We start from the raw sequence: 20,569 nt of genomic DNA, 5'->3' as shown, positions 1-20,569 counted from the left end.
GGACTTTTCAGATACATATTTTGTACAAAGCATTTCTTTTCTTTCTCTTTTTAAACTCTTGGAAAACTAGCTTTGGGAAGGAAATCCAGAGAGAAGATATGGTTTCTAATGCATCAGAAGTTCAATAAGCAGAAATTGTAACATTAGAGCTAAACAGCACAATTAGAAAGCAATTGATCCAAGTAAGAAAAGGGGTCAGCAGGTACTGAGCAGGAAGTTAATACAATGGATTTCATTCAATAGATAAAGTGACCCACTTCCCAGAATACTGGAAATAAAAGCAAAAATAAACAAATGGGACCTAATTAAAATTAAAAGCTTCTGCACAACAAAGGAAACTACAAGCAAGGTGAAAAGACAGCCTTCAGAATGGGAGAAAATAATAGCAAATGAGGCAACTGACAAACAACTAATCTCAAAAATATACAAGCAACTCTTGCAGCTCAATTCCAGAAAAATAAACGACCCAATCAAAAAATGGGCCAAAGAACTTAACAGACATTTCTCCAAAGAAGACATACAGATGGCTAACAAACACATGAAAAGATGCTCAACATCACTCATTATCAGAGAAATGCAAATCAAAACCACAATGAGGTACCACTTCACACCAGTCAGAATGGCTGCGATCCAAAAGTCTACAAGCAATACATGCTGGAGAGGGTGTGGAGAAAAGGGAACCTTCTTACACTGTTGGTGGGAATGCAAACTAGTACAGCCACTATGGAGAACAGTGTGGAGATTCCTTAAAAAACTGGAAACAGAATTGCCTTATGACCCAGCAATCCCACGGCTGGGCATACACACTGAGGAAACCAGAATTGAAAGAAATACGTGTACCCCAATGTTCATTGCAGTACTGTTTATAATAACCAGGACATGGAAGCAACCTAGATGTCCATCAGCAGATGAATGGATAAGAAAGCTGTGGTACATATACACAATGAAGAAATACAAGCTGGAATCAAGATTGCCGGGAGAAATATTAATAACCTCAGATATGCAGATGACACCACCCTTATGGCAGAAAGTGAAGAGGAACTAAAAAGCCTCTTGAGGACAGTGAAAAAGTTGGCTTAAAGCTCAACATTCAGAAAACGAAGATCATGGCATCCGGTCCCATCACTCCATGGGAAATAGATGGGGAAACAGTGGAAACACTGTCAGACTTCATGTTTTTGGGCTCCAAAATCACTGCAGATGGTGACTGCAGCCATGAAATTAAAAGATGCTTACTCCTTGGAAGAAAAGTTATGACTAACCTAGATAGTATATTCAAAAGCAGAGACATTACTTTGCCGACTAAGGTCTGTCTAGTCAAGGCTATGGTTTTTCCTGTGGTCATGTATGGATGTGAGAGTTGGACTGTGAAGAAGGCTGAGCACCGAAGAATTGATGCTTTTGAACTGTGGTGTTGGAGAAGACTCCTGAGAGTCTCTTGGACTGCAAGGAGATCCAACCAGTCCATTCTGAAGGAGATCGACCCTGGGATTTCTTTGGAAGGAATGATGCTAAAGCTGAAGCTCCAGTACTCTGGCTACCTCATGTGAAGAGGTGACTCATTGGAAAAGACTTTGATGCTGGGAGGGATTGGGGGCAGGAAGAAAAGGGGACGACCAAGGATGAGATGGCTGGATGGCATCACTGACTCAATGGATGCAAGTCTGAGTGAATTCTGGGAGTTGGTGATGGACAGGGAGGCCTGGCGTGCTGCAATTCATGGGGTCGCAAAGAGTTGGACACGACTGAGCAACTGAACTGAATTGAACTGAACTGAAAAAGAATACATTTGAATCAGTTCCAATCAGGTGGATGAAACTGGAGCCGATTATACAGAATGAAGTAAGCCAGAAAGGAAAACACCAATACAGTATGCTAACACACACATATGGAATTTAGAAAGATGGTAATGATAGCCTTGTATGCGAGACAGCAAAAGAGACACAGATGTATAGAACAGTCTTTTGGACTCTGTGGGAAAGGGCGAGGGTGGGATGATTTGGGAGAATGGCACTGAAACATGTATAATATCATACAAGAAACGAATCGCCAGCCTAGGTTCAATGCAGGATACAGGATGCTTGGGGCTGGTGCACTGGGATGACCCAGAGAGATGGGATGGGGAGGGAGGTAGGAGGGGGTTCAGGATTGGGAACATGTGTACACCTGTGGTGGATTCATGTTGATGTATGGCAAAACCAATACAATATTGTAAAGTTAAAAAAAACAAAAACAAAAACAAAAACGATAAAGTGGGCAGGAAGAGACAAGGTATTAGGTGATGTTAATCTTACGTTACTTCAGGAACATTTTTTAACAAGGTAAAAAAGGAACAAATTTTTAAAAGTGATTCAATTCTACAAACGCTGGTTGAACAAGACAGAAAAATATACTTCATATATATTAATATGTTTTCTTAATTCAAGGAGCTGACATTCCTACAAAAGAGTAGGATAGACATAAGATACATAAATGACTATAGATTAATACAGAGTAAAGGTCACATCATAAGAAGTAAAACTGCTATGGAATTCAAGTGAAAAAAAAAAAAAAAACTGTACACCTTTGGAGATTCAAAAAAGAGGGTCAGGTTGGAAAGAAACCTTGTAAGATGACCAGGAATGTGACTGATGAAGATGGGAGGAGTTGGGCAGAATCTGGCTGTGACATTTCCAGAACAATCAGTTGCAAAGCAACTATGGAAAAGATGACCAAGTTCATAAAAAAGACTGGAAACACGTAGGATGGGTTAGAAAGCGGAACCCTTCAATCCCTGGTGGAACAGTGGTATAGGTGGTATAGGGGAACGGTTAAGGTTCCTACTGGAGGAGTGGCATTGGCAAATCACACTGGCTCTATCTTCAAAATCTACCCAGAATCTGACCACTTCCTGCAGTTCTACCACCACAAACTCTGCCTTGGACTCCTGCAAACGTCCTATCAATTCATCTTTGCCCTTGGTTTATTATAGTCTATCTCAGGGGCTAGTACACTGTACCCCAGAAGGATTCACTCAGTCCATCACTTGTTTTTTTAAGTTATGCTAAAACATGACACGCTGTCCACGGCAACCTCTATGTTTCGGGGCACAGCTGAGCAGTGTGGACACTACCTCAGGCCCCACAGAGCCTAAAATGTTTATTAACTGGTCTCTTACAGAAAAACAGTTCCCACACCCTGGTCTACATGCAACACAGTAGTCAGAGTAACCCCCTGAGGATGTAAAGCCCATCAGGTCACCTGCTCACAGTCTTCTAGACTCCCGTCTGAGCTTAAAAGCTGAATGAAGTCCTTCTCTTTGATGACTGGCCCTTCCTCCTCCCTTCCTGACCCCTTGCCCCCAAACCTCTGCACCTGCTGTCGCCATGGCCTGCAGGCATCTGCCCCCCTTCCAGGTATCTGACCTCACATCCCTCAGGCCACTTTGCCCAGATGTCCGCTTCTCAGTAAGGATTTCCTTTCTGCCCTACTCAACATTTCAAACCATCCCTCCTTCCGGGCACCACTTACTCTCCTCTGGTACTTTTTCTCCATAATGATTACTGCCTGATATACTTATCTGTCTCCTTCTAAATAAGCTCCAAGGGGACAGCACATCTGAGCTTTGTTCACTAGTCTCACTAGCTCTGTATCAGTAGTATTTAGAATAGTGCCTACCAAATAATAGATACCAGTTTAAAAAGTTAACTGAAAAAGCAAGGAAATGAGATGAGAATAACAGATGAGAAAAACAGATGAGAAAAATAGATGAGAAAAATTAAATAGTCCTTTTCCTCCAGTGACTACATCAAAGCCTTTGACTGTGTGGATCACAACAAACTGGAAAATTCTTAAAGAGATGGGAATATCAGACCACATTACCTGCCTCCTGAGAAACCTGTATGCAGGTTAAGAAGCAATAGTTAGAATATGGAACAATGCACTGGTTCAAAACAGGAAAAGGAGTACATCAAGGCTGTCTATTGTCACCCTGCTTATTTAACTTCTATGCAGAGTACACCATGAAAACTGCTGGGCTGGATGAAGCTCAAGCTGGAATCAAGATTACAGGGAGAAATATCAATAACCTCAGATATGCAGATGACACCACCCTAATGGCAGAAAGCAAAGAGGAAATAAAGAGCTTCTTAATGAAGATGAAGGAGAAAAGTGCAAAAGCTGACTTAAAACTGAACATTCCAAACCACCAAGATTATGGCATCCAGCTACATCCCTTCATGGCAAATAGATGGGGAAAAAACGGAAACAGTGACAGACGATTTTCTTGGGCTCCAACATCACTGCAGATGATGACTGCAGCCATGAAATTAAAGGACACTTGCTTCTTGGAAGAAAAACTATGGCAAACTTAGACAGCATATTGAAAAGCAGAGACATCACTTTGCCGACAGAGGTCTGTATAGTCAAAGTCATGGTTTTTCCAGTAGTCATGTATGGATGTAAAAGCGGGACCACAAAGAAGGCTGAGCACTGAAGAAATGATGCTTTTGAACTGTGGTGCTGGAGAAGACTCTCTAGTCCCTTGGACAGCACAGAGATCAAACCAGTCAATTTTAAAGGAAATCGACCCTGAATGTTCACTGGAAGCACTGATGCTGAAGCTCCAATACTTTGGCTGCTTGATGCAAAGAGGCGATTTATTGGAAAAGACCCTGATGCTGGGAAAGATGGAGGGCAGGAGGAGAAGAGGTCAAAGAGGATGAGATGGTTGGATGGCATCACTGACTCAATGGACTTGAGTTTGAACAAACTCTGGGAGATAGTGAAGGACAGGGAAGCCTGGTGTGCTGCAGTCCTGGGGTCACAAAGAACTGGACACAACTGAGCGACTGTACAACAACCGCAAACAGAATCTTGGAAATTTAGACATTTATACATTTTAGAATTTCAAGACACACAGGACTGTGACTCTCAGTATTATGGAAACTGATATGTCAATATCTTCCAAATGTGTTTAAACTGCGAAGGCTGTTATTAACTTTGTATTCCTTAAATAAATAGGATAGCATTCTAAATAAGCCTATCCAAACTATTATAATTCTAGGTGACCTCATTTATCTGCATCTTTAGACTAAATCTAACTGTCCTAAACTATCTCGTCCTCTCCCTCCAAATGTGCAGAGTATAAGACAAAAAGACCATGTAGTATTTTTAAAGGCCACTGCTCCACGTACTTGAGTCAGAGGGAAAGAATGACTTATATTCTCTCAAATTGGATCTTCTTATTACAAAACTCCAGAGAGCTAAAATTAATTAGCTTCACTTAATATGAAGTAGGTAGGAGGTATTAAATCTGAAGTCCATATTCGAACCTGTCTTTTAAATCCACAAAGGAAGAGTTTGGTACCATTTTCATTTCAAATTATGTTTATAGATCACCCACTTGGGCACTCAGCTCCACATGAGACATTAAAAAATACTGTCATCACAGAGCATCAGTGTCCATTCTTAATCTCAGGCCATAAGGCTAAGGTTCTAATGAAACTCCTTGACCAGCTTCATCTTAGCCTGTCAAAACTAGCTTTCCTTAAAATGAACTTTTTATTTAAAACTATACATCAAACATCAAGTGTATAGTAACTCCTCTAATGAAATTGGGTTTAAACAGAAATAAGTCTTTCCTGCAAAACACATTTTTCTCTTTTTTTGCTTAGAGGTAAAGTATAGATGGAAAAAAAAAAATCACCTGAATCCATTGTTAGTGATAATGTGAGTATTTGAGCAATATTGCTTAGTCACGTTGACTTCTAAATAAAATTTCCTGGAACCAAGTAGAAAGAAACATTTCATATTCCAGGAAAAAAACTGCTACCAAGGTGTTGAGACTTACATTTTTTCAAAGTCTCAGAAACTACCCTCTCCACTGCCACTTTTCAACAAACTGGAAGGAAAAAGGTCTTCTCTACAACCAATAGTTACTGGGCAGATAGATGCATGCCACTATCTGGACTCTCATTGTTTTCATTCTTAAAAAGGCTTATTAATGTTTTTTTTCTTTAATTATAGAATAAAAGCCACTTATTAACAACAACAACAAACAATGAATACTTATTTCTTGTCCTTATTCCACATTTTGTCCTCTGAGGTACAGCCTGACTTTTATATGCTGTTTGTGTATACATATATATATATATGTCTATGTTTATGATGCAGAGCTGATTTACACTGCTAATTTATGCTGTACAGTAAAGTGGCTCAGTTATATATATATATATATATATATATATATATATATATATATATATATACACATACATCTCTTAAATATTTTTTTCCATTTTGTTTCATCATAAGATATTGAATTGAGTTCCCTGTGCTATACAAAAGCTGAAGTTACAATACTTTGGCCACCTGACATGAAGAGACAACTCAGTAGAAAAGACCCTGATGCTGGGAAAGATGGACGGCAGGAAGAGAAGAGGGCAACCGAGGATGAGATGTTTGGATGGCATCACCGACTCAATGAACATGAATCTGAGCAAACTCTAGGAGATAGTGAAGGACAGGGAAGCCTAGTATGCTACAGTCCATGAAGTTGCAAAGAGTCGGACACGATTTAGCAACTGAACAACAACAAAATACAGTAGAACCCTGTTGTTTATTATTCTGTATATAAGAGTTTACATCTGCTAATCCCAACCTCTCAATTCATCCCTCCCCAAACTTCCCCAGCCCATGGCATCCATGTCCCTGAGTCTGTTTCTGTTTTGTAGACAGGTTCACCTGTGCTACGTTTTATACTCCAAATCTAAATGACATCATATAGTATTTGCCATCTGCTTTCTTACTTCCCTTAGGATGGTGATCTCTAGTTTGCATCAGTGTTGCTGCAAATGGCAGTATGTCATTGTTTTTATGGCTAGCAGTATTCCACTGTACACGTGCACCCCATCTTTATCCATTCCTCTTGACGGACATTTAGGCTGTTCCCATGTCCTGGCTTTTGTGAATAGTGCTGCTATGAACGCAGAAGTGCATGTATCTTTTTGAATTATAATTTTATCTGGATATAGCCCCACAAGTAGGATTGCTGGATCATATGCTAACTCTAATTTTAGTTTCCGGAGGAACTAACTTTCTCTCCTCCATAGCGTCTTTACCAACAGTGCAAGAGGGTTCCCTTTTATCCATACTCTCTCCAGCATTTGCTATTTGTAAAATTTTCAATGATGGACATTCTGATAGTTGTGAGCTGACACCTTATTGTAGTCCATTTCTCTAATAATTAGCGATGATGAACATCTTTTCATGGGCACTGGCCATCTGCCTGTCTTCTTTGGAGAGATGTGCATTCAGGTCTTCTGCTCACTTTTTAATTGGTTTGTTTCGTTGCTGTTGAACTCTATGAGCTGTCTGTGTATACTGGAAATTAATCCTGTATTGGTCACATTATTTGCAAATATTTTCTCCTATTCTATAGGTTATCTTTCCATTTTGTTCATGGTTTCCTTTGCTGTGCAAAAGCTTGGAAGTCTGACGAGGTCCCATTTGTTTATTTTTGTTCTTCTTTCGATTGCTTGGGAGACTGAACTAAGAAGACACTGGTATGATTTATGTCAGAGAATGTTTTGCCAATGTTTTCTTTTAGGAGTTTTTTGTTGTGATGTCTTATGCTTAAGTCTTTAACTCATTTTGAGTTTATTTTTGTGTATGGTGTGAGGCTGTGCCTAACTTCATTGATTTATATGCAGCTAAACTTAGTGACTAAGCATACATGCACATCCAACTTTCCCAGCACCACTTGCTAAAGAGACCACTGCTTCTCCATTGTAGATCCTTGTCTATTCTGTCAAAGACTGACTGACTGTAGGTGTGTGGGCTTCTTTCTGGGCCCTCTGCTCTGATTCATTGATCCACATGTCTGCTGCTTTTGTGCCAGTACCAAGCTATCTGGATTACTGTAGCTTTCTAGTATTTGAAGTCTGGATGGGTTATGCCTCCTGCTTTCTTCTTTTTCTTCAGGATTGCTTTGACAATTCTGGGTCTTTTATGTTTCCATATAAATTTTAGGATTATTTGTTCTAGTTCTGTGAAAAACATCCAGGGTAATTTGATAGGGATTGCATTAAATCTGTACATTGCTCTGGGTAGTATGGTCATTTTAACAATATTAATTTTTCCAAGCCAAAAGCATGGGATACCTTTCCGAACTCTTTTAATCATCTTCAATTTCCTTTATTAACATTTTTATAGTTCTCGGCATATGTCTTTCACCTTCTTGGTCAGGTTTACCTCTAAGTATTTTATTTTTGAGGATGCGATATTAAAAGGTAATATTTTTCTACATTCCTTTTCTGTTATTTCATTATTAGTGTAAAGAAATGCAACCAACTTCTTTATATTAAAAGAATATAAAGAATATAAATATAAGAATATAAAGGTATCCTGCTAGCTTGCTGAATTCATTTATCAGTTCGAGTAGCTTTTGTGTAGAGACTTGAGGGTTTTTATATATAGTGTCATGCTATATGCACATAAGAGCAGTTTTGCCTCTTCCCTTCCAATCTGGATCCCTTTTTTCCTTCTTTCGCTTGTCCGACTGCTGTTAGGATTTCCAATGCTATGTTGAATAGAAGAGGTGAGAGTGAGCATCCTTGTCTTGCACCAGATTTTAGCACAAAGGCTTTCAGCTTTACCACTGAGTATTGTGTTGGCTGTAAACATCTTTCATTATGCTGAGATATGTTCCCTCTATATCCACTATGCTAAGAATTTTTATTACGAATGGATACTGAATTTTGTCAAAGGCTTTCTCTGTGTCTACGGAGATGCTCGTGTGATTTCGGTCTTTCCTTAACGTGCTGCATCATACTGATTGATCTGCATACACTGGACCATCTCTGTAAAGTTGCAGCTTTACTTTTACAGGCACAAAACATAAAACATGAGAGAATATATACACTCTTCCACTATCATCATGTGGTGACTATTTTTCTGTGAAAACATACAAAGCTGTATTATTACACTGTATGTAATATATTTCAAGTGTCCTCACTGATGGGTATAGTTTGCTATTTCTCATCTAACCTTGACGGGATGTAGAAAATGGTTAGTATTGGAAAAGTAAGACAATGCAAAAAAGATTTCAAGATTTCTGAGTAAATAAATAGTTGAGGGCACACAAAAGGCATAGGACAACTTTTCCTACCCTATGACATGAGAGTAACATGTGGAAAAGCTGAACAGAAGAGAGCAGGAGAGGAGCTCAGTCTTGGAACTGAGATTTGAGAGGTTGGCAGGACACGCATTTCATTATATGTAAACCAGATGGTGGTTAAAAAGCAGAAACAGAAATCTAAGATTCTTAATTTACTGATTAAATTATTAAATTCCCCTTAAATTATCCAGCATCACTAGGCTTATTTATTGTCAACTGTCAACACTCTAAAACACGACTTAGAAAACCTCATCCATTAAGTAAAACTATATTTATTAGACTAAATACTGTGAGGGAGAATAAGAACGGGAAAGGCAAAGAGTATTTATAAGGTTTAAGGGCCTGGGCTGGGCCACTGTAATCGAGGTCGTAAAAGGTGGACAACTACATTTGGGCTACGCTTATGACACAAGTTTTACATTGGTGGATGCAGTGAAATGACAAGTCTCAAAGCAAGCCTTCTGAGGCCACCTGTCTTGGTAAGGAGGCTACTGGAGCTGTTTCAGTCTGGGTCGTCAGCCATTTGTGTCTGTCCTCAGCGGTGTTTACCCCGAGGGCAGAGGCACGCGTCTATGTGTCTGCTGAGCATTAGCAACGCGATATTGGTGTCAGTTTCTCACATTTTATGGGATTCAAAAGCTTTTAAAACTGAGCAACATTTGGGAACCATTAAGACTTTAGATGGTCTACTACGAATTGGTACAACAGAATGCCCTGGAATAGATAAAATGTTGGCGTTAGAGTACATATGGAAAATATCCAGAAAGAAAGTGCTAGGTTTCTGACACTATCATAAGAAACAATTTTGATTAGAATATCCTATTTTAGCTCATGGTTTTCAAAGCAAATGCTTCACATAAGAAAGTGTGGAAATTGCTCTATCTTTAAAAATAAGTGAGAACTTTATAAGACTATCTTGAATTGTTTAAGTTGAATTTTATCACCAAATACAGAATATCATCTTTGAATTTAAATTGGTGGGTTATTTAAAATATGAAAAAATTCAACAAGCCTTAAAGTACTATGCTCTTTTGGAGGTTTAATTTCTGAAGAGTTTTTAATATGTTCTTTGTGGATTTAACCTGTCCTTTTCCAGAACCTCAAACGGAATACATTCTATAAACCAAGTCAAAGAATGACTCAGGGAGAATAAGAATGGGAAAGGCAAAGAGTATTTATAAGGTTTAAGGGCCTGGGCTGGGCCACTTTAATCAAGGTCGTAAAAGGTGGAGATATGTCTATAATTAAATCAAGGTTTATTTGATGCTAACAATTTATATCAGAAATGACAGGAAAATGTGAGAGATGAATTATGTTTAGCAGATTCAAAATTGAAATTACACACAAAAGATCAACTCACTTTCACAAGAAGATACACCTTTTAATCTAAATTGCTAGGGAGTTACCACATAGCATACATTATATTCACTAATTCTTATGTTCAAAATATGTTCCTGTCATTTTGTGGGGCAAAATACATCATGCTGAAACACTCACTGTGCATATAAATTTAAATTTTTGGAATTTAAGAAAAATCACATCTATTAATAGAAGTGTAAATTTTTAAAAGGATGTATACATGAAGTCACTTCAGTCCTGTCTGACTGTATGCAACCCTATGGACTGTAGCCAGACAGGCTCAGCTGTTCACTGGATTTTCCAAACAAGAATACTGCGGCGGGTTGCCATTTCTTTTTCCATAAAAGGAGGTAATTAATGTATAATTATATAAATAATGTAATTATAATTCTACTAAAAAAGGTAATTAGAAGTGGTTATCTTATTAATTCCATATCCTGGCCTGCATTTAGAAAATGTCAGCTTTTAGAATACTGAAAGGCAAAGGAGAAAACGAAAGCTATATCCCTCTGAAGGCACAGCTCCAAAGAATATCAAGGAGAAATAAGAAAGCCTTCCTAAGTGAACATTGCAAAAACATAGAGAAAATGAAAGAATGGGAACTCGTCAAGAAAATTAGATACCAAGGGAACATTTTATGTGAATATGGGCACAATTAAAGACAGAAAACATATGGACTTAACAGAAGAAGATATTAAGAAGAGGTGGCAAGAATACATAGAAGAACTATACAAAAAAGATCTTAATGACCCAGATAACCATGATGGTGTGATCACTCACCTAGAGCCAGACATCTTGGAGTGCAAACTCAAGTGGGCTTTAGGAAGCATCCCTATGAACAAAGCTAGTGGAGGTGATGGAATTCCAGTTGAGCTATTTCAAGTCCTAAAAGATGATGCTGTGAAAGTGCTGCACTCAATATGCCAGGAAATTTGGAAAACTCAGCAATGGCCACAGAATGGAAAAGGTCAGTTTTCATTCCAATCCCTAAGAACAGAAATGCCAAAGAATGCTCAAACTACTGCACAATTAAACTCTTCTCACACGTTAACAAAGTAATTCTCAATATTCTCTAAGCTAGGCTTCATTACATGAACCGTGAACTTCCAGATGTTGAAGTTGGATTTAGAAAAGGCAGAATCAAACCACCAACATATGTTGGATCACAGAAAAAGCAATAGAGTTCCAGAAAAACATCTATTTCTGCTTCACTGATTGACTACACCAAAGTCTTTGACTGTGTGGGTCACAACAAACTGTGGAAAATTCTTAAAGAGATGGGAATACTGGACCACCTGATCTGCCTCCTGAGAAATCTGTATGCAGGTCAAGAAACAACCATTAAAACCAGACATGGAACAACAGACTGGTTCCAAATTGGGAAAGGAGTATGTCAAAGCTGTATATTATTACCTTGCTTATTACACTTATATGCAGAGTACATTATGCAAAATGCTGGGCTGGATGAAGCACAAGCTGGAATCAAGACTGCCAGGGGAAATACCAATAACCTCAGATAAGCAGATGATACCACCCCTATGGCAGAAAGCAAAGAGAAGCTAAAGAGCTTCTTGATGAAGTGAAAGAGGAATGAAAAAGTTGGCTTAAAACTCAACATTCAGAAAACTAAGATCATGGCATCTGGTCCCACCACTTCATGGCAAATAGATGGGGAAACAATGGAAACAGTGACAGACTTTATTTTCTTGGGCTCCAAAATCACTGCAGATGGTGACTGCAGCCATGAAATTAAAAGATGCTTGCTCCTTGGAAGAAAAGCTATTAAACCTAGACAGCATATTAAAAAAGCAGAGACATTACTTTGCCGACAAAGGTCTCTCTAGTCAAAGCTGTGGTTTTTCCAGTACTCATGTATGGATGTGAGAGTTGGACTGTGAAGAAGGCTGAGCATCGAAGAATTGATGCTTTCGAACTGTGGTGTTGGAGAAGACTCTTGAGAGCCCCTTGGACTGCAAGGAGATCCAACCAGTCCATTCTGAAGGAGATCAGCCCTGGGGTTTCTTTGGAAGGAATGATGCTAAAGCTGACGCTCCATTACTTTGCCCTCCTCAGGGGCCATTATAAAAGACCCTGATGCTGGGAAAGACTGAAGGCAGGAGGAGGAGGAGACGAAAGAGGATGAGATGGTTAGATGGCATCACCAACCCAATCGACATGAGTTTGAACAAGTCCCCAGAGACGGTGAAGGACAGGGAAGCCTGGCATGATGCAGTCCTTGGGGTTGCAAGGAGTAGCACATGACATAGCGACTGAACAATAACAACAGCCATCTGGCAGTATACAGTGGGCCTCTTTTTTTTCCCTCTCTTTTATCTTCTTCTCAACATAAATATTTCCTTCTGTTTCCTGAACCGTACATTGTGCAATTTAGCCACTTAACACAGCATTGTTTACAAGATGGACCTTCTCTTACATAACCAGAGAAGAGCTATTAAATTTAAGACTTTTAATACTGATATTATATTTTTAAAAATTGGCACTACAGCCCATACTGCAACATGTCATTTATCTGAGTGTATTCTTCCTAGTACATTCATCCCTTAAGGGCAGCACCAAACCCTGGACCACATATCACATTTGGTTGCGATGTCTCTTTTTTTTTTAATATAAATTTATTTATTTTAATTGGAGGCTAATTACTTTACAATACTGTATTGGTTTTACCATACTTCCCTGAACCTGTGAGCTCCTCAGCCTCTGGTCTCCGATGACACTGACGGATCTAAAGCACCGCTTTTACAGCATGGCTGTTAGCCATCAGCCTGGGTCTGGGTTCTGTTTCCTCATGATCTGAGCCCCATCTCTGATCGTCCCAGGCGGTCATGCCCAGAGGCACAGGCCATGCTGCAGGGTGTCCATCTTGTTTACCTGGTGGGGCCTGTGCCCATTTTCCTCTGAGATGAGCTACCTCAGCTACCCCTTTTTCTCCCACAGTTAGTGAATGGTTAAGTGGAGATGGCTCGTTGTGGTTTTACTCTGTAGTTCTCTACACTGAGTTTCATTTCAATAATGTATGTTCATTTTCAAACACTGTATTTGGTCCATTTATAAATTTGCTAGGGTTTCATCCATTCTTTAATACTTTGCTGTCCTCTGCAGTATGCTGATCTGGTCTTATTTCTTTCATCATAGTCAGCTGTTCCATAATCTGTGTTGATAGTTCCAGGATCAGAGCTTGGCAGGTCTCTCTCTGCTCTCTGCAACTTCTGTTTGCTCTCTTATGTGTGGTGCTTTGCCTCCTTGTGTGCTTGAATATTTGACTCTGACATCTTCACTTGCGCTCCTTTGTGGGAATTCTGTGAAGCCAAGAATTAAGGTACGCTCCTCTTGTGAGAATTATACTTCCTTGCACCATTTACTGCACTGCCAGTCTGAAACTGCAGTGAAACAAACTCACTCTGCTGGCGTGCATTTGGCCTGCATAGCTGCAAAGTGCTAGTCTGCAGCTACAATTTCTTAGGAGTCTGGTTCTTTCCCCTTGTTCTTGACACTAAGGTCAACTTTGCTTTCCATATTTTGCAAGTAATACATTTAACTTTACTTGTGGTTCACCCTCACGTGATGGTGCCATCTTCAGGAGAGGGAGGGGCTTCACTTTGTAAGAAGCTCTGTTTCCTGTGAGATGCCAACCACACACACAGGCTCTAGACTGTGCTGTCCAATGTAACACCCACTGGAAACATGTGACTGTTCAGCACTTGACAAAATTTCTAATATTACACACTTTTAATTAATTTAAACTAAAAACTGAAGCAGTACTTTAGTTGAACTGTATTTCACCTTTAACTTACTTAAATTGTCACATTAAGTTGCTTAATGAAAATTTAGTGTTTAAATTAAAATGTTCCTTAAGTATAAGATACATACCAGGTATCAAAGGCTTGGTATGAAGAAGGATACAACCTATGATATAGAGAAGGCTCTAGGACACCCCTTTGTTTACCTGCAAAACAGCCACTAGACACAAGCCCCCAACATTCTCAGCCTTCGCTTCACGAAAGATTAGCTGAGCTATTTGTCCACACTGATCAATCAGAACAAGCGACTTGTTGATCTGACTTAAGTAACCCTTAGCTAGATTCCCCTCTTTGGCCAGGTGCCCGAAGTCTGCCCTCTTCCCAGCCGGCCAGCAGACAGCCCTTCCTGATCGAGCCCTCCTGGCTGACCTCACGGAAAACATGCCATGATCATCCCACTCTCACAGCTGGTTCTTTCCAGCTGCGAACTGACACAGTATCTTAGATGACCTAGTATTTCCGAGAAAAGTCTGCAGAAGGATAGGTACCTGAAGTTTTGAGAAAACAAGTCTACTTGATTTTACTAATGACAAAAGCAAAACAGCATGGTAAATACATTTTATTCATATAGAATGTATTTTGAGGCCCTCCCTGATAATGGGCTTGTTTACTCCAAATCTTAGTATCCAGCTACTCTCTGAAGTAAGTATTTAGAGTAAAAGTATGCACATTTTACTTTATTAATTTTCCTCTAACATTATCTTAGTTATTCAGTATCATTCTTACTTCTCCCTTCGTAGTTAGTACATGTAATCATAACTCTGCTTTAGCTCTTTAATTTTAAATCTGTTCAGCTTTTTGTAATTCATGTAGTTTAGTTTAACACATCAGTTTCTATTTTAGCATCATCAGTTAACTTAAGTCATCTTAACCATTTGTCCTAGTGAAATTATATCCTAAAACCATAGATTAATGATTTTTAAGGCTGGCTATATACATTAACAAATATACTTAACCAGAACATCCCACAAAAATCAAGCTTGATATATACAGATCATCACATTTCTAGGTACTATACTGTCCAAATAAGACAAGTTCATGTCAAAGAAAGGTAAAATAATTAAACAGGATGGCAGAAATTAAACTTGTGGTTCACAGATTTTTTTAAAATGGTCATTTGGAAAGATGTAATCTTGCTTCATCCCTCTCTGTATTTCCCAAACATTCAATGCTCCTGCCACAACATACTTTTTCCATAACAGGCCAAATAAATTTGTCTTTATGTCTTATTAACACAGGTTCCTTCTCTGCTTGGTACAGCCTCCACTGTTTTGTTTGTTCATTTAGATTCACTTGCACTTTGGGGCCCAGTTAAAATGTTACACTGTAGGGAAAACCATTACCTCCTTTGCCTTCCCACAGCATTTTGCCTGCAATTTCATTACAGTTTGCCATTTACTTTTTTATTACTATTATTTATTTTCATATCCAAATCCATTAGGCTGTTTGCTTTCCAAGGGCAGGGGCTGTGTATATGTCTCTGATGCAGTCTCTCTTTCTGAGAACCTACCCAGTACTCTATTCTGCCAGACCACAAAGGGAGATTGATCATTCACCCTCCTATCCAGACTCAAATGTTTCTGCATGTTTACATTACTTTTCATAATTCTGTGTTTAACTATTTTACTCACACTAGCATATAAATTGTGCATGTATTAATGTCTATTAGATTAAGTAGCACTTAACGAACATAAAACTAAAAATGTAAAAGTCCTTTTGTCATAACTGCATAAAAACCTAAAAATAGATTTCTAATTTGCTCAGGTGGCTCACTTAGAACTTATATAAACAATGCACTATGTGAAAGGATAAATTTTAAAAATTGTTGCTTTAAGAGAACTTTGTAAACATGGTATGATAGGCATTGTTTATAACTCTGCTCAATTATTCTTTAAGAGAGAATTTTAAACACAAAAAAACCTTAACTATTTTTAGATGACTGCTTTAATTCTCAAGCATTATAACATTTGAAAAATGCCAGACCACCTCATATATGAACGCAATATTACTTAAGAAAAAAAGTCTCTAAAATGTACTCAGGATTGGTAAGAGATCAATATATGCGTGTTTTAGAAAAATCACTGCTTTAACATCTTTATAGGAAGATTATGTTTACTTAGAAATAGTTTTAAGTACAACACAAAATAAATTATAAGTTTTTTGTTTCTAAATTAAAAAATTGTTCTCCAAAACTATTACTTGCAACAGGTGCATAACAAAGGTGACACCAAGTGCCTTGTGGGGTATTTCTATTACTGTATCATCTACCTTAGTCAAACTGCTCACCAAAATGTCACAAGTTACAAAGTGCTGATTTTCCTCTTGCAAGCTGAGGTTTCCTAGTCCACAGTAAAGGGACACTGCGTGATCTGTCTTTCACCACACACTCCACCCGAGCCCCACCCCACGTGTCAAATCTCATGTGAACTGCTCTTTCATCTTTCTCCATTATTAAAACTTTTAATGTATAAAACAATGATTTTCACTTGCGTATATATGAATTAGTAGGGTTAATATCTCCTTTATGAGTGGCAGTACCCAGAGCATGCTTAATTTTGAGTCTGGCAGGGAGAGCTCTCTTATAGCCAATCATTGATTTTTCTTACTCTCTTAAGAAAACTACCCTGACACCCCAAATATAACCACTGTATTTCTGCCATCCTCTTCCCAGCATGCACTGGCAATCTGACATTTAGAGATTTGGTAGAGAACAAAGACAAAATATCGGGAGAGATAAATCCATAAATCTGAAGGGTATGTTTTGTACTGCAAAGTAACATTTCAAAGCATAAATCAACTAAAATGTTTTAGAAAAATATTTAACAATTCAAAGGAGGTCACTTAAACCACTATAAACACTTTTTCCTAGACTGAAAAAGAAAAAATACCAAATGGGATTCATATGAAAGTTATGGCCAAGTGTATCATTTAACTAAAGCTTACTGATCTATAACTCGCAAATTCATTCAGTTCAACAATACAGGGGCATTTTAAAGCCCCCTTTACCAGTGCAACTTGATTTTGAAAGTTTGACCTGTTCTTCTGCTAAGGTTTCAATAATGTAATAATCTAAAGAAACAGAACTTATTTTAGATCTTCAAGATCAGAGCCCTCTCAAAAAATTACAAATCAACCCAACAGTAATTTTTCATTCTATTCTCACTTAGCAAAAAATGACAACCCAAAGCATTTCACTTATCAACTCTACTTATGATGCATGTGTGGGGTGGGGGTGGGGCTGTGTGCATTTAAAGTTAAAAATCTGGGACTAAAGTGTCTTTGTTGCTACCAAAGCAGACCTGGAAAATTAAGTCAATTAATTTATAACAGAAACATTTTGCTATTACTTCTCCACGTTTGCTTTCCCTTGATTTTGGTTTTGACTCATCTCTTGATCTGGTTCTTTCCTCCCAGTTTTGGTCTCTTCCCGTCTTTGCCCTGCACCCTGGACTCTGCACTTGGTCTCTTCCTTCTCTGACTCTCATCCTCCTCCAGTCCTTCAAATCATCTCCCCAGACAGCCTAGGCTCTGATGGAGAAGAGCACCAGCTGTGCAGACACGTCCAGCAAAACTATAGAGAGATAATTTCATCTCTGCCCCTTGGCCTATGTTCATTTATCACTAACTTATCTCCAGTCAGATCCTTGTCTGTTCACCTAGCAAAACTTCTGCCACTTTTCTTTAGTTTTGTGCCCAGTGGCCCACATGATCTTCAGCAAATGACTGAAATTACACCTCAAAGCAAGATGAGACAATCACAGAGAACTTCCTGCTCACCCTCACTATGAAATTACTATCTGAGTTCATATTGTTGCCTCCTTCCTTGCAATCTAGAGAAAGAAGGATCCTTCCTTCTACCTAAAGCATTCTTTGATGTTCTAATTACTATCTCCTCCAGAACAGGATGACACTGGCTCATCATTCATCCTTTCGCATATTTTTCTTCAACTTTTCCTGCTCCATGAATTCATCTCATCATCCCTAGTCTCCTCTCATTTAAAAAGAAAAGAAAAAAAAAGATTCTCTGCTGATGCAGCATACCTTTTCTAGTTTCCATCCAATCCCTCTCAAGCTCTGTGAAGAATTTAGGTGCTTTATATTCCCTTTTATTCACTGCACGTAGTTTTCGCCTCCAGCATCCACACCTCTCCTTCCTCTTTCTGCTCGCTCCCCCCTAGTTCTGTCGCCCGCCTGCCTGGGTCTCCAGGCTCCTCACACTCTGCCCTCTGAGTTCATTCTGTAAACATCCAACTGTCCGTGAAATCTCCATCTCAAGTCAGCTAAGCAGTATCTATACTTTTTTCTTTAATCTTAGTATCTTTTTTTACCTCAGCTTGGTGATACCAAAATTTACCATATTACTCAGAAACTGGAGGCCACTCCAAAATATTCTGCCTCCCCTGCCACTCTTCAAGACCCAAGATCCAAGCAAGGAGATCTTCTCTCAAGTCTGTGTTCATTTCACACTTAAGACCACCATTTGCTTCAGGCTTTTACCATATCTCCTGGATTACTGTAAACTATTCCTCCTGGTACCCTCTCCCAAGTGGTTTCTATGCTCTGGTCTCAATTTCTCAAATCCATTCTCTCTCTTCTGTAATTTAAGTTACTGAAAACAAGCCAGACCACAGTTGCCACTTTCTTGTGTAAAACCATCCACTGGCTCTTTCCCAGACCTTTCTGATTTGAGTTCTAACTCGGCAACCCCATTTCCTCTTTCCTCTAACCCCTTACACCTCCACAATTAACAAAACAATAATAATGGTTTTAAACTGTCTGAACACAAAACTGTACGGTCGAAGGTAACTTGATGTGTGCGCTGTGCTCTTCCGCCTGGGGCAGCCTTCCCTGGATTCTCCTCTCACCTGGAGAGGTGGCCCTGGCATCCCGTCTGAAGCCTTTCTTTCTGACGAGCCCACAGCGACCTCCAGGTAGAGCTCACTGCTTCCTCACCGGCCATCCAGTGTTCTGTACCTATTCTGTACCTGTTACTCCACAACATTCTAGAGCTGACTCTGCTAAAACACTCCAAATTTATCTTTTTCATAATGGAACCCCTCAATGACTTATCAAGAAATATATCTGACATATTACTTTACTTTGGAATAAAAGCATTTTGAAGGCAAAAGTAGAAAAAAAATTTTTGCATATCTGGAAAGAATAAATCTGGAATCCTTAATCAGGAAGAATGCTATAATAATAAGAGGAAAAGAAAACCATCTCAGCAAACAGAAGACAGAAAAAAAATGACCCTCTCAAAATTCACAGAGATGAAGAACACAGATCTCAGAGCTTTTGTCAGAATACACAGGAAAAACTTACAATGTCTGGCTCAAAATTACACATTCTTAAACATTAACTGCTGTCATCATTAACTTTATTATTATTTTATTAACTAAAGTGACCAGAGTTGAATGGGTTAAAAGCTGCTCTAGGTCATAGGTACTTTTGTTCTCAGTCCTAAAAATGATAGATTCTACCAAAAGTCTCTTGAATTTTTCAAAAATAACAAAAAAGGCATTTAAGAATGATTTCTTATTATACCAGTAAGTATGGTAAATAATAACCACCTTTTGTTCTTCAAGGGTAACTAATTTATAATGATCCTCTCCCTAATGGAAATCATTATATCACAAGAAATTCTATTGAAGAGACCAATTTCTTATTATTAACAAAGCTCCTTTGTCACCACATATGAAAAAAAATGTATCAAGTGCTTAAGACACCAAAATTCAAAACAAATCTTTTCTCACACAGTTATAAATTCTAAGAAAGGTGATATAAGCTGCTTTACCTTCAGGGGCATCTGCATCACATCTCTTTGGCACAGAAAGGGTTGAATTGCCTCTATGGCCATTGAAAGTCATATTGCTCTAAAAAATGAAGATATAGTTAAAAGGTAAACACTATATTAACATATGTATTTTGATTAAACAGTGACACATTATGAACTCACACCCTGTTTTCTATTAAATCACATTTGGCTAATATTCTAAAATGTAAATTTTATGTAAAATTTCAATTAGAATAAAAGATTCATGGTAAATTTGACATTAAGGCTTTCCCGCAACAATATTTAGGCCCTGTGTTAATCAATGGAGCTTCTGCCCAGAGAAAACAGCCCTTGGTTTTCCACTGTGGAACAAGAAGAGAATACCGTTTATCCATGCAAAAGCATGATCTTATTTCATCCATTCATAGAAGAATGTTTCATAACATGAGCTAGAGAGCTAGG

The 20,569-nt window shown here is 38.6% G+C and overlaps 1 protein-coding gene across 1 annotated transcript in view; it reads right to left on the bottom strand.

Moving 5' to 3' along the window:
• The window catches only part of LMBRD1 (LMBR1 domain containing 1), a 144,223-nt gene that overhangs the window by 7,809 nt on the left and 115,845 nt on the right, over window positions 1-20,569 (bottom strand). The window contains exon 14 of the mRNA XM_015097695.3: window positions 20,129-20,207. Within this exon, the coding sequence (XP_014953181.2) occupies window positions 20,129-20,207 (79 nt within the window). The remainder of the gene's footprint in view (window positions 1-20,128; window positions 20,208-20,569) is intronic.

Source organism: Ovis aries, chromosome 9 (genome assembly GCF_016772045.2).
Source record: "Ovis aries strain OAR_USU_Benz2616 breed Rambouillet chromosome 9, ARS-UI_Ramb_v3.0, whole genome shotgun sequence".
Classification (NCBI taxonomy): domain Eukaryota; kingdom Metazoa; phylum Chordata; class Mammalia; order Artiodactyla; family Bovidae; genus Ovis; species Ovis aries.
Note: the sequence above shows the minus strand (reverse complement) of the source record. Positions and strands in the feature narration are given on the sequence as shown.